The following is a 14,248-nucleotide window of genomic DNA, read 5'->3' as shown; positions in this document are numbered from 1 at the left end:
ACTTCGCTAGTGTTCGACAGTTAAGAATCAAATAACCACAAATATTTCGACAAACAATTGTTGAATGACCTAACTAATAAAACTAAAATTTTTTATTTTAAAAGTAAAATTAAAATTAAAAATAAAGTAATCAACTCAACAATTTAAGATGATTGAAATAACCTTAGCTTTGTTTTATTTTTTCGAATTTCATTTGGCCAATCACAATTTCTTATTCGTCTAGAGAGAAAATGAGGCTAATTTGTGGCAAGACTAAATGGGCTTCCAAAAACCTTAATAAGATATCACTTGAGATGATTACGAATATGGACACCAGATGTTCAAGTTGACAAGACCTTACAACGAGATGACTCATAGTATAAAGGATATTCGAACCCCCACAAAAAAAAAAAAAAAGAGTAAAAAGGATGAGGGAGGTAGAGGTTATGCTAATCAGTTCGAATTGAGGACGTTAGATGCAGTCAAACATCCCAATCATTAGTCATAAACCCTGACCATTATGACATGGTTAGTATTTCATCAAATGCATTTCAAAAGGAACCAGATAGTGACCTCGCATAAAATACAAGGGGTTCATGGACCAAAGGCCTCTATCAATGGGACCAGCAGATATTAGGTGGTTTATAACTTGTAAGAACATCATTCCTAATATTTTTTTTAGTAATGCCAATTTACACTAAGCGCAAATCTAACCACGCTACTAAACTACACAACCTAAATTCTCAGATTTGACCTATATAGGGGCCCAAAACAAAAAATGACCCACGTACAATAGATTGGAACTAATTTTTAGATTGGAACTATAAACATGTGTAGACTTATATATGAAGATTGCTCTGAAGCATGCGCAATAGAGAGATGCTACCCTGCGTTCTTTTTCTTTCTTCTGCAGCTGCTTTCTTTCCACCCTGCAAAATTATTTTAAACCTCAATCCATGAAACAATTTAAGCCATGCAACTATTATTAAGTGTGCTAATTCTCACATGAAACAATGCTCGTCCTACTTCTTTAACCTTGGCACACCAATTCCCATATTCCAAACAAATTTTAGCAGTCAGGATCGATGATTTTATTAGAAATGCAACTTATATATATATATATATATATATATATACCATATTCCAAACAAATTTTAGCAGTCAGGATCGATGATTTTATTAGAAATGCAACTTATATATATATATATATATATCCAACAACATAAACACAGAGAGAGATACCTTTGGTTTCTCATTGTCATCGTCAATGTCCAAAGTAATGACGTCCCTCAATAATATGGATGAGGCAGGCAAAAGTCTCCTGGTAATAACAACATAAAAGGAGTATTTACCAAAAAATAATAATTTAAACAAATGAGTTGGGGGGAAATATGATAACGATTTATCTTGAAGGCACCTTTTCGGTTTCCTTAGTTTGGTAGAACCATGAACTTCTGATTCGCTATCAAGCACAATAACTTCGTTGCACCCTTTAATTGGCACATCTTCCTTGGCCAATGTTGGTAAAATCAATAAATCCTACAGCAAGAAAAATGATTGAGGAAGAGAGAAAGAGAGAGATTGAGAACCATGTTACATTAGAGCCCAGAACATATATTTAATCATTTTCAATCGCTTAGGAAAAGATATAGATATATATATCTATATATCTATATATATTTATTTATTTATAATGTTTCCATTAATGCTAGAAAGGAAAGCAATTATTAGTAGGTCAAGCTTTCTACAAACCGGTTATACTCTTCTTTAGTTTTACAAGTGTTTTTTATGTATTTATTTTTTGTCACAAGAGGGTCAAGTGTTATATTGTTTCCATCACTTTATGCCTCAAGGTAAGCTCGAGAAAAGTTTATAAAATTCATGCCCTGATGTGTTCGTACTCAGATAGCAGTGAAGGGCAAACAATACAAGTATAATTGATAGCAATAACAATTTAATTGGCAGGTTGCTTCAAAACATCACACCACATCCAAGATAGAGATGACTTGCCTGTATTGCTGTACATGAGCTCTTACAAAGGGAAAACCAAGAATCATTATAATTCAAAAAATAGTTCAACGAATCTAACCTCATCCTCCTCAGTAAGCTGGTCCAGCTCAACTGATGAACAGCTATCCTTTCTACGCATGACAAGTGACTGAGAAGAATTCACCATAGAACCTGGAAGCCTTAAACTTGTCAACTAAAGATAGAAACCAAGTTGAAATAATACCTAGTAGGTAAAGACGTACAACTCAACCCAAATCAAAATTAAAATTTAAAAATTCCGTCTTTGGTAGTTAAAGCCCACAATGCTACCACTGAACAAGGCTTATTGAGAACATTCCATTTGCAAAAATCATGAATGACAGAGCTGTTGTAAACAATCAGATCCACTGAACTATCATTGGCAAAGCTGATAATGCTAGAAACTACATCATTACATCTTAATAACCAATGGAGTTTTATATTCTAGATCCCCTTGAGTTGAGCACACAAAAGATAATGATCTTCTACGCAGAATATTGAAAATATACCAATATAGAGCGGGACAAGTCCTATCTGGCCCAAAGGCTTCAAATGTCCATATGATAGTTTTCTAAGATCCATAGTGTTTAACTTCTAACCACTAAATCGTTTCCTTTCCAAAGTGACAAATAGAACCCCATGACAATCTCAATCACATAACATTATATTCCTGGGCAAGACTATTGACAAATAGTGTGACAGAATTTTTACATGCTCCAAGATCCAGATTTTAGATGTTCCAAATCATAGACTAGCTACAGCTACAACAAGAAATGCAAATGTAAATTCATAAACTCTTTAAATCTAACCTGCTACATCTGCCTTAGGATAACTTTCCTCCACTCTGACATATTCAGACTCACACAAATCCTCAGTACTATGTCCACTGCCAGAAAGGCTCTCACATATCTGCTTTATAAACCACACAACAGCTAGGTTAACTTCGAATTCATCTACCACACAAATTACTATGGACGATAAGATTACAATCTCTGTCCTGATCATTCGTACCTGATGATCCCGCTGATTTGAGTTTTCTGGTCCAAGACATGAAGCACTAGCCTCACCAACATCCAAACTTTTCACCTAAATATTAGGAAAGGTATACCACTCAGTCTAACGCAATTCCTTAAAGAGAAGACTACTCAAAGTATAGGGTAGCTCTGCCTTACAGTGGCATCAATTAGTTGTTCATGATTCTGGCTCTGCACTATAGTGGCATCAATAACTTGTATATTGTCAACACACAAAGCTACCTCCTTTACCTGGACATAAAATCAGAAACTGTTTCATGGAAAAGAGCTTAAAACAAAATATTACAAATATCTGCAATAGAAACATGAAGCTAGGAGCTATCCTAATTCTACATCTTGATACCCACTCCTGAGGATCAAGTACCTGTTAGTCTAAATGTATAAAGTAACTATAATTTATTTCGCTTGAAATGAGGATCCAAAGATTTTCAATGTTCCATTGTTCTTTAAAAAAAAAGGTAAATAATGAACTTAGAATAGTTTCACAATGAAATTAAAGTTGGAATACACCCAAGGCCAATTGTTATAAAAGGAGGGGAAAAGAGCTCAGTGGGCTTCGCACCTGCACCTGAGAGAAAATATCTTGATCCTTTTCTGAAGTGGACTCCAATCTTTTGGGAGGGCTATTGCTGTCGCATCCACTTAAGTAGGAAGTCTGAACATAGAGTCAGAAGTTTAAGAGTATAAATAAAACAAAATTATAAAGGCAGTTCCTTAAAGAGAAGACTACTAAAAGTATAAGGTAGCTCTGCCTTATAGTGGCATCAATCTGTTGTTCATTACTGGCTCTGCATTATAGTGGCATCAATACATTGTTCATTGCCAACACGCAAAGCTCCCTCCTTTAACTAAACATTAAATCAGAAACTGTTTCATGGAAAAAAGCTTAAAACAAAAGTTCATAAATCTGCAATAGAAACATGAAGCTATCAGCTATCATAATTCTACACCTTGATACCTACTTCCAAGGATAAAAACCTGTTAATCTAAATGTATAAAGTAATTATGATTCATTTCGCTTGAAATGAAGATCCACATATTTTCAACGTTTCATTAAAAAAACAAAAAAAAGGTATATAATGAACTTAGCATAGTTTCCAAAGTGAAATTGATTTTTTTTTTTCTTGGGTCAGAGAGATTAAAGTTGGAATATGCCAAGGCCAACTGTTATAAAAGGAGGGGAAAGAAACTCAGTGGGCTTCGTACCTGTACCTGAGAGAAAATATCTTGATCTTTTTCTGAAGTGGACTCCAATTTTTTGGGAGTGCTATTGCTGTCACATCCCCTTAAGTAGGAAGGCTGAGCATAGAATAGAAGTTTAAGAGTATTATAATTTCACAGTGCACAAGTCATAATTATTTACAAGTCAAACATGAAACTGAACTCTAAGAGGAAGCTAACAGTTGAGCAAGGACAAATATGTCAAACCTCATCGATATTGCTAGATTGAAGACCATCCAATTGAACTCTTGCCTTAAAATCCATATCCACTTCAACTAAGGTTACCTCAACTGGTTTTCTGTGGGAACATGTACAGCAGGATTTTATATCCTTCAGCTCTTTCTCCAGCTGAAGACATCTTGTATTTGCCACCTGCTTATGATTGATGAGTAAATTTTTTTGGCCAATAGTTTATGAGTAGATCGAGCTAGTTAGTTGCAAAAATTACAAATATATCAAAAGAGCAACACGCCACTTGACAAACTTAAAAACACAGGATTACCTTTAGTTTTGCATTATACTGCTTCAAAACATTCCATAAAGCTTTGGAAAAGTTCTGCATAATCTGATGGTTTCTCTCTCCCTGTCCGGAGTCAATACAACCTGAATTTGAAGGTGCACAGCTACTCATGTCCACTTTGTCTATTCTTGAGGCCTCTATAACAATATAAGCAAGTGTGTCACATATTCTCAAGAAAAAGTAAGAAAATTAGATAAGGGACCCGGCAGTTGGAATGAGAAAGAAAAAGGTAAACAAATATAAGTTACCCATGTTTTTTATAGACCCTTCCTCAGGAGGTCCATTTTCAGCTTCAATGCCTTTTCCTCCAATCTGAAATCACATCAAAAAAGAAATGCATAGGATATAAGGTATGCTTAAGGCAAAAAAAAAAATTACATTTAAAGTCAATTTTGACAGACAGCTTAGTCAAAAAAATTTACACCAAGCATACATATTTTAACAGAAACTTGGGGAACACGTTCATGCATACGTATAACATACAGACAGACCAAGCTAAAATGGACCTCAGGAGGTCCATTTTCAGCTTCAATGCCTTTTCCTCCAATCTGAAATCACATCAAAAAAGAAATGCATAGGATATAAGGTATGCTTAAGGCAAACAAAAAATTACATTTAAAGTAAATTTTGACAGACAGCTTAGTCAAAAAAATTTACACCAATAAACCCAAATTCAGTCGAGTATATGACCAGGAAGAATGCTGATCAATTTTCAGTTTAAAAAATTAACAACTTAGGAACCATAATTCATGTCATCTAGTTGTTATGTCAATTATTTCAATTATTAAGATTAAGCATTGACGCTAATAAAATATATTAGAAACAATCAAACCAGATGTTGAAATAATCAGCTCTTGAAGTCCAATGTTTAGTGCCATAAAATTTGTCCATAGATATTAAGTTTTAACAGAAACTTGGGGAACATGTTCATGCATACGTATAACATACAGACAGACCAAGCTAAAATGGAAAATCTAACCCCCCCCTCATTTAATCATTTCAAGTCATCAGAAAGAGGCATTCATATATACAATATTGCAGTCAAGCAAAGTTTCAAGAAAGCCATGATTTACTTGCAGGGATCAAAATAAAGTGAAATGATCTCTTTTATACTATTTAAAGAATGGTAATAAAAAAAATAAAAGACATACCGCACAGGTGTCAAAACCAGTCAATTTCATTCTTTTGTGTGACTCAATTCTAGACAAAGCTTGGAAATGCCTTTTGTTATGTGGAATATTTGATGGTTCTTCAACATTATTAAACCTGAACATATAGTACAAAAACTTTTAACAACTCGTACCCAAATAAATGAAATTTAAAGAGCTTTTTTCTTTCTTTTTAGTTTTAGTGTTTGGGGGGGGGGGGGGGGGGGGGGTTATGTAGTTCATACTTGATTTCCATATAAGGTGAGGCTTGTCTTAGCAGGTAAGATGTATCACGATAATCTTCTTCTCCTGGTTTGACTGTTAAAATCTGCAAATGAAACATATAAATTGCATGAGATAGTTCCAAAGACAATAGAACCACAATAAAATGCAAACTTCTTATGCATATCCAAACTCATCACAAGTTTTTGAACAAACTTAATTAGGTAACCTATTCTGGATATAAAACAGCATACCAATGTCATCCTCTTCTTGCCTTCCAAATAATCTCGCAGGTACTTGGTCAACTGTCAGAATATAAAATTCACATCAGTAACATTTGTAGCAACTGTAAAAGACCTCCAAAGACCATGTCTAGCAATATTTCAGTGCCAATTGGGATATATAAAGCGAGTGAAATGCATCTCAATATATGTAAGTTTCCATATTTGATCTAACAACTTAGAAACAAGATCCCATTTCAAGACCTTAAGAGAGAACTAAAAACATATATAATCATTTTCTAATGAAATCTTTGAATAAGGACCTTAAATAGAAACATGTTTCTCTGTTATTAGATCAAATATGGACAACTCAGATGCACAATGGGTGAAATGCATGTGAGTCATGCATTTCCATCTTGATAATTTTATATGTTTATATATATATATATATATATATATATGTTGTCACCAACTGAAAGGAGAAAAGAGAAAGAAAGTTAAAGGAAGCAAAGGACTACTGACAAGAGTAATATAAAATCAGTAAAGAGAACATTACCAAAGAGTTCTGAAAGTGCTTCTGTAATGGTTTTTTAGGGTTCTTCTGATGCTCCAGTAAAGACTAAAACCACAAAAAAAAATGACTATAGAACACACACACAAATAGAGAAAGAGCCAAGAAAACAAATAGGGGCCTTAACAAGCAAGCAATATTCACCCATATAAATGGTAAAATTATTATAATCAAGTGCATATGAAGAAAAAGATCCAGAAAACCTAAGGCTACATACTCTCAAGCAAGCGCTAAAAACCATCGATGTGTTGTTGATGAAATTACTTTCAAGCAGTCTTTCCCCCTGCAAATTTTAAAAAGACAATAAGAAAAGGAAAAAAAAAAAAAAAAGGAGAGGCTAAAGCATACATAAAATAATTTGACACCAACACAAATAACTTCAAAATCAGTTCAAACGGTTTGTTATCAACCCCAAAATTTGCTTTGAAGCTTACCGTCTAAAGATGAAAAGACTAAGGAAAAAAATGAAAACAAAAAATGTATTGTCATGCATTCTAATGATTTCTTTTAGTTCAATAGTTAACCTTTCAATCTTTCATCAAGTGAAACCTCCCTATATTATTATAGATCCAAGCAAAACAGTAAATTAGATCATATCCAAATTCATTATGAATACCATCTTCTTGTGTCTATTATGAGCCTACTACAGTGGCTAAAAGTGAACATCATCCGATATTATATTTAGAAACAAATCATATATTTACAATGAAAAGATGGTCATGATGATTATAAAGCAGATATCATGGTTTGGGGGATTTATTGAGCATCCAAAACTGTACAAATTTCAACATTAACCAAACAGCTAGTTCAATGAGATTAACTCAGTCACATAAAATCAAAAATAAAGTGAAACCTGATTCCCAGTTCTTTTTTCTCTTTCTGCACCAGCAAGGTCAACAATACTAAGGACAACATCATTTGCTTGATCTCTACCCCCTCCATTAAACTTTTCAGCAACACCACGGATGTTAATAATACACTGCGACCGACTAGAAGCATATACAGAAACAATAATTTGAGCAACAATGTAAACAAATCGCTGAAATAAATAACACGTAAACTCATGATTAACATAGCAACTCCAGTCACATAAAAATTTAATTATAGCTGCCACACACCTTGACTGGCTATTTGTATTTGTCGTAGCAGTGGCACGTTTTTGCATTGCCTGAGCAATTAAGGATTCTGCTTCTCTAGCATCAGAAATGGCTAACTGTTTACAAAGATAGCGTAGGTGCTAGTCATTTCTATTATCCAACAACATAATCTAAAAAAAATCAAAGATAGTACTCAACCTCTTGTAGGCCTCTTAGGGTTGATTGCTGCATGCTTAAATCACCTCCATTGGGAGATAAGTCAAGCAACTTTTCTGCTCTACCTCTTTCAGAACTTATTTCAAATATTGAGATGAAAAACGATCTGTGAAGATATCATACCAACAAAATTGATCAGAAATTCCACATCAACAATGCAATTGGTGAAACATGTACAAGGAATGCTCTCATCGCATATTTACATGTAATAAAGGACCTAATACCTCAAAGACTTGGAACCACTAGCAGGAATCCGCCTGAAAATCTGTCGAAGTGCACGCGGTACCACACCGGGATCCTTGTTGCTCCCAAAGACCGTATGAGTCTTGCCGGAGCCACTAGGCCCCAATGCAGCCAACATTCCACTTTTGCCCCTCAGAAAATCATCGACCAAAGGTTTCACCATCATCTCATACACCTCCTCCTATCAGCAACACAAATTTTCCAGAAACAAACCAAATAAAGAAATTAAATAATCAAAAACTTTTCCAGCATTTTCTTTGTAACTAAACAAGCAGAACGAACAAAAAAAAAAAAAAAAACCTGAGAGGAATCCTCTGAGAAGACATGGGAAAACCCGTCATAGACCTCAGACCTTGTCCGGTTAGATTCCAGTAATGCTATCGGTGGCGATAGCGTCACAGACTGAGAATCGTTGATCGTTATACAAACCTCGGAGTTCTTCTTCTTATTCTTCAAGCCTCGTTCTCTGGCTGCGTTCTTGGCGGGGTTTTGAGGCCAGAAGTTTTTAGATCTCGGCTTCAAATTCTGATCTCCCCCGAAGCCATTGTTTCTGTCCCAACGCTTAAAAGGCTGTAGCGGTCGAATCCTCAGAAAGACTCGGAGATCCTCAGGCTCTGGCTTAGTTTTGGAAATGTCCATGGAGAGAATCTCTTCGGTTGGGAAAGACCGTACTTCATTCACAGTTGATGAAGATGGATGAGGAAGTGGAAGGTCGGGAGCTAGTGTGGCTGGCGTTGCCGGAGGCCTAGCTCTCCGGTGAGGGTTACGCCGGACCGTCACCGTATTTGGACACGGTGGGCTGAGATTATCCATAATCTGTGTGTGTGGGCGGTGATGCCAGTGACTCAGTGGCGTCCTTCGTCTCTCCCCCTCTCTTCTCTTTTACGCTTTAGCGGCAAAATGGAGGGCTGATTGTTATTTGAAGTTTTGAACACAGCCTTCCAAATTAACCACCAATAAAAATCTTTATCAATTCTTTATTTGTTTAGAGATTTTGTTTAAACGATAAATTAGATTTCAATTTTTTTTAAAAACAAAAACATCAAATCACTTTGTCCTTTCAAATTGGAAAAGTAATGTTAGAGAAAACTTTCTATTTAAACCCATTAATTTGCTCAATAAGCACACTAACTCTTTTTTAAAAATTATTGCAAAACGAACTAGGTTCATGAGTAAACGAACTGGCAAAGGATGTTCAGTAAACTATTCAATTGTAAAATTATTAAACAATGCCAATAAAAGTCCTACATCCATACATATTTGACCTCACAAAGTCAATCAACAATTGGTTTTTTTTTTAGTATAGTTCTCACAATTTTTTGCTCATTTGCTGTTGGCCCCCCCGTGTGTTATTAATTCCATCCATAATACCAGTTTTACATGCAAAATCCCAATCCATGTAATGCCTTCTGATACAAGTTACAGGTACGCAAGAGTTCATATACCCAAAGTACCTTTGAAAAAATTCATATCACCAAGTAGAATAATAGAATGGAATAACATATCCAAGAACCAAAGCATTGAATTACAAGTTTAAAAGCTCGCAAACAGTACAAATTAAGAGATTTTTTAACAGATAGAGTAAACAAGAGATTTTTTAACAGATAGAGTAAACATCAAAACTGAGACGAGGCATTTACAATGAGAAAGGAAAACTGATCAGTTTTAGTGAAAGCAAGAATGCAACATTCTCCTACTATGGCACTAAAACAGGTTGTGCAACTATTTGTTACACCCACAACCTCTTGGCACTAAATTATTTTCAGTTTCTGCAGCTACTGCTTTATTTACTCAAAAACATTAGTCCGGAGCTGGTGGCAGAGCCCGAATCCCAAAAGATCGATATCTAAACTGAACTAAAGGTTGAGTAGGTTCGGAGCAGAGCGTGGAGGATTAGTGAGCATATGAACCACTTCCCTCATTGTAGGTCTTGCAGAGCTTTCATCTTCCACGCACATCATTGCAATCTTGAACAGGTGTATGACACCTGCCAGTGGGTAACCAGAGAGCCTGTGATCCACCACTGCCAGCACTGATGCCGCATCAGACGGCTGAGAGAGTTCTGATGTGGTCTTCCTCACCCACCTTACTATGTCCACCCCATCACCGAATTCCCCCACCGGCTTCCTCCCTGCTATTAGCTCCAGCAGAACCACACCAAAGCTGTACACGTCGCTTTTCTCATCCACTTTCAGTGTGTAAGCGTACTCTGTTCGTACCATCACACCAAACACACACAATTATTGACCCTTCAAATCATATGCTTATGTGTACAACAGACAAAAAGATTGAATTGAATTCTTGGTCAAATTACAATATCAGAATTCAGAAGACAGGTTTTCTTTGACTTTAGTTGTAACCCAATCGAAGCAGATAAAGACAAAAAGTTAGATTTTAATTTTTTTTTTCCAATTGGATTTTTCACAAATATAAAGAAAGAAAGAAATACTCAGACATATAATCAAATTTCAACGAATTGGGTTGGGCTTTACCTGGGGCAATGTAACCATATGAACCAGCAATGGAAGACATGCACTCGGAAGCTCCAGCGTCTTGCAGGAACTTAGCGAGCCCAAAATCTGCAACATGGGCCTCAAAGTCCGAGTCCAGTAAGATGTTATTGGACTTGACATCCCTGTGAAGAATCAGAGGTGAACAGTCATGGTGAAGATAGCACAACCCCTTGGCAGCCTCCACAGCGATTCTGTACCTCCTCTCCCACTGCAAATGCCCTCCCTTTGACCCATGCAATAGCTCCCCCAAGCTCCCATTGGGCATGTACTCGTACAACAGCAAATTCGTGTCCTTGTTCGACACGTACCCCAACAGCCTCACAATATTTCGGTGCCTGATTCGTCCCAGTGTTTTAATTTCGGCGGAAAAACCGTGATCACTCCGACCGGTACCACGCCCGACAAGTCTTTTGATTGCCACGTCAAGACCGTCTGCCATGGACCCGCGGTAGACGATCCCGGCACCGCCTTTGCCTATGATGTTCTCTTCCTTTAAACATTCCAAGACATCCTCAGCTTTGAAATCGAGTCGTTGGAAGGCAGTGAGTCTCCAAGCCCTCGATTTCTGGATCTTTCTCCTTCTCGTTCTATAAACCGTTATCAGTAAGAACAAAAAGACTACAGCGAGTACAAGGATGATCGGAGCGAGCTTGCAAGAACCAAACGCTTTGTGGGAAGGACCCGATGGGCATGAGACGTGGCGTGGTGAACAGAGATTGGGGTTCCCTGCAAACGACGTGTCGTTGAAGACCAGGAACTGACCGTCGGTTGGGAGTTTGCCTACGAAATTGTTATCAGAGAGATCCAGAGTGGTTAGGCTGGCCATGTAGCGAATCTCAGCTGGTATTTGGCCTGTGAGATGGTTTCTGGAGAAATTGAGAATACTCAGAACTTTGAGCTTGGCAATCCCTCTCGGGATTTCCCCAACCAAATTGTTTCGACTGAGATCAGCGGACGTCAGAGAGGAACAGTGCGAAATTGAAGCCGGAATTTGACCGCTTACATTGTTGTCGCTGATGTTGATCTTCGATAAAAATTGTAGATCAAATATTTTCTCTGGAATTTCACCGGACAGTTTGTTTGACTCCAGAGAAAGAGTTTGCAAATTCATGAGATTTCCAATCGCCGGAGGGATTTCCCCGGAGATCTGATTCCCGGAAAGCGTGAGGATTCCGAGTGAGGCCCCGGACATTTGCGTTGGAAGTTGGCCGGACAAGTAGTTATCATTGAGCTCAATTATGGCCACATTGGGCAAACTGAAAACCCCAGCAGGAATAGTCCCATTGAGTGTGTTTTTCATCATTCGGATTTTGGTCAGCGACTTGCACTCCCCGAGTTCTTCAGGAATGGGACCAAAGAAGTGATTCTTCATGAGTATCACCGTTTTCAGCCTCCCTCCTTTGCACAAATCACGAGGAATCAACCCGGTGAGGTGGTTTCCGGTGACGTCAAGGTCTATAAGCTTGCCATTCCGGCCGAGACTCTCCGGCAGCCCGAACGTAAAATTGTTCTCCCAAACCTGAAGAACCTCTAGATGAGGATACTCACCAACAAACTTTGGTATGGGACCGTACAGATCATTCTTATACAGATTGATAAGGGTGATGTTCTTCAGCTCCGAGAAGCTCGCTGGTATCTCTCCGGTGAGCTCGTTAATAGAGAGATCCAAAGACATGAGGCTCACCAACCCCGAGAGTTCGGGAGGTATAAAACCACTGAGACGGTTCAATTGTAAAAACAATGTATGCAAATGATTCAAAGAGCTTAGAGTCGTCGGAATCTGGCCGCTGAGATTACAGCTTCCCATGTCGAGCACTTGCAGCGAGCTCAATTTTCCCAACTCCGGTGGAATTCCGCCGTCGTAGTTGTTAAAGTACCCAACGTACATTTCCTTGAGATTCTTCAACCGCGCCAAGCTGGCCGGGAACTTTCCGCTGAGGCAATTGCCGTTGAGGCCTAAATATTCCAGGCTCTGAATCTCCGAGTAACTCTCGGGAATTTTTCCTGTGAAGTAGTTCCCGCCGAGATGGAGATACCTTAGCTTTTTAAGATTGACGATCTCGACCGGAAGTGCACCGGTGAAGTTGTTGTTGTAGGCGTCGAGAACCTCGAGCTCCGTCATTTGGACCATGATTTCTACGGGGAATCTGCCCCTGAAGACGTTGTTGGAGATGTTGAGGAACTTGAGAGCCGTGAGGTTGGCCATCTTCATAGGAAGCGTCCCGGTTAAGTTGTCGGCGGCGATTGTGAGGTTCACGAGCTTGTTTAGAAGGCCAATCTCCGGCGGAATGGAGACGAACAGAGGCTTATTCGAGATGTTGAGAGCTACCACTCGGGATTCATGGTCGCATGTAACTCCGGAGAAGGAGCAGTGTGCGGACGACGTCGTTGAGGGCCTCCAGTTCTTGAGCCCTGAGCCTTTTGGTCCAATCATGGCGGCCTTGATCTTCAACAGTGCGTCAAGGTCGCCGTATCCACAGCAGGTTGAGCACAGAATTAGGAAAATGAAAGAAATGTGGAGAATCAGGGAGAAAGTGGAGCTTCCCATCTTTGCGTTGGTTGTAATGTTCTTGTTGTTGAGATATAATTGCAAAATGCTCGCTATAATAAGAAGAAGAAGCAACGGTGTACACTAACTAGCTTTTTTCTGCTTTTGGCCTTTGGGAGGAGAATCGAAGAAGTATCAGTATCAAAGTTGAAAATGGATAAACAAATGGAGAAAAACTGGAGTGGAAGAAGGAGATGGAGTTGTTTCTTGCATGAGAGAGACCCATTCCATGTCCTAGCTAGCTCAGCTAGAGTCTGACTAATAAAAGACCGGGCAGTTTGGCCTTGTCATGCCAGTGGGCCCCACACTCACAGTACTACGCTACTCATTTTTCACGGTGCTAGACGGATGGTTAAGTCTCTCTTTGTGCATTGTATATTCTAGTAGGCGTTAACATGGACGGCGTTAAGGGGCAGTACTCTCTACTATAGTCTCTAGTCTCAATAGGATAGGTGTGTTTTGACGGCGTGATGTGGTGGTCTTGATTACCAGATGACTTGATAATGTTGTTGGCAGTCTGTCTCCTCTGCTCTCTCGTGTCAGCTCAGCTCCGCCAGTTGTACTTTGACGTGAATCCCTCTATTATCCAAGTTTAAGTTTTACGTCGTGTAGATTGATGTCGTATTTCTAATGTTGTCGCTGATTAATAATAATATTGCAATCTTTACTTAGTGAATAGTGATATAA

At 38.2% G+C, this 14,248-nt stretch overlaps 2 protein-coding genes across 2 annotated transcripts; both read right to left on the bottom strand.

Annotated features, from left to right (window-relative positions):
* Window positions 1–778: 778 nt before the first annotated feature.
* On the bottom strand, window positions 779–9,313 carry LOC147278068 (ATP binding microtubule motor family protein). Its single transcript, XM_086250918.1, has 22 exons — window positions 8,801–9,313; window positions 8,482–8,681; window positions 8,240–8,363; window positions 8,063–8,157; window positions 7,798–7,933; window positions 7,162–7,227; window positions 6,930–6,992; window positions 6,407–6,457; window positions 6,176–6,258; window positions 5,934–6,048; window positions 5,031–5,094; window positions 4,765–4,919; window positions 4,470–4,634; window positions 4,248–4,340; window positions 3,604–3,696; window positions 3,180–3,272; window positions 3,019–3,093; window positions 2,817–2,916; window positions 2,069–2,160; window positions 1,397–1,518; window positions 1,222–1,300; window positions 779–908 (listed from the first exon to the last, which is right to left on the bottom strand). Exons 1-22 carry the CDS (start codon window positions 9,311–9,313, stop codon window positions 819–821), a joined length of 2,667 nt encoding a protein of 888 aa, XP_086107044.1. The 3' UTR covers window positions 779–818.
* A 774-nt stretch (window positions 9,314–10,087) lies between these two features.
* CLV1 (Leucine-rich receptor-like protein kinase family protein) lies at window positions 10,088–13,889 on the bottom strand. The gene is made up of 2 exons (XM_086251497.1): window positions 10,993–13,889; window positions 10,088–10,709 (listed from the first exon to the last, which is right to left on the bottom strand). Exons 1-2 carry the CDS (start codon window positions 13,559–13,561, stop codon window positions 10,357–10,359), a joined length of 2,922 nt encoding a protein of 973 aa, XP_086107623.1. The 5' UTR covers window positions 13,562–13,889; the 3' UTR covers window positions 10,088–10,356.
* Window positions 13,890–14,248: the final 359 nt, after the last annotated feature.

Source organism: Dryas octopetala, chromosome 7 (genome assembly GCF_963921425.1).
Source record: "Dryas octopetala chromosome 7, drDryOcto1.1, whole genome shotgun sequence".
Taxonomy (NCBI): Eukaryota; Viridiplantae; Streptophyta; class Magnoliopsida; order Rosales; family Rosaceae; genus Dryas; species Dryas octopetala.
This window is presented reverse-complemented; position numbering and strand designations above follow the sequence as displayed.

What these genes read in the sequence shown, in the direction of transcription:
- CLV1 (XM_086251497.1), bottom strand. Translation starts at nt 13,561, where the DNA reads ATGGGAAGCTCCACTTTCTCCCTGATTCTCCACATTTCTTTCATTTTC. An exon ending in ATATGGTTACATTGCCCCAG is followed by an intron (nt 10,710 to 10,992) that starts GTAAAGCCCAAC and finishes TGGTACGAACAG; the next exon opens with AGTACGCTTACACACTGAAA.
- LOC147278068 (XM_086250918.1), bottom strand. Translation starts at nt 9,313, where the DNA reads ATGGATAATCTCAGCCCACCGTGTCCAAATACGGTGACGGTCCGGCGT. An exon ending in TCACCTTATATGGAAATCAA is followed by an intron (nt 6,049 to 6,175) that starts GTATGAACTACA and finishes CTATATGTTCAG; the next exon opens with GTTTAATAATGTTGAAGAAC. An exon ending in ATATTTTCTCTCAGGTGCAG is followed by an intron (nt 3,273 to 3,603) that starts GTGCGAAGCCCA and finishes TTTTATGTCCAG; the next exon opens with GTAAAGGAGGTAGCTTTGTG.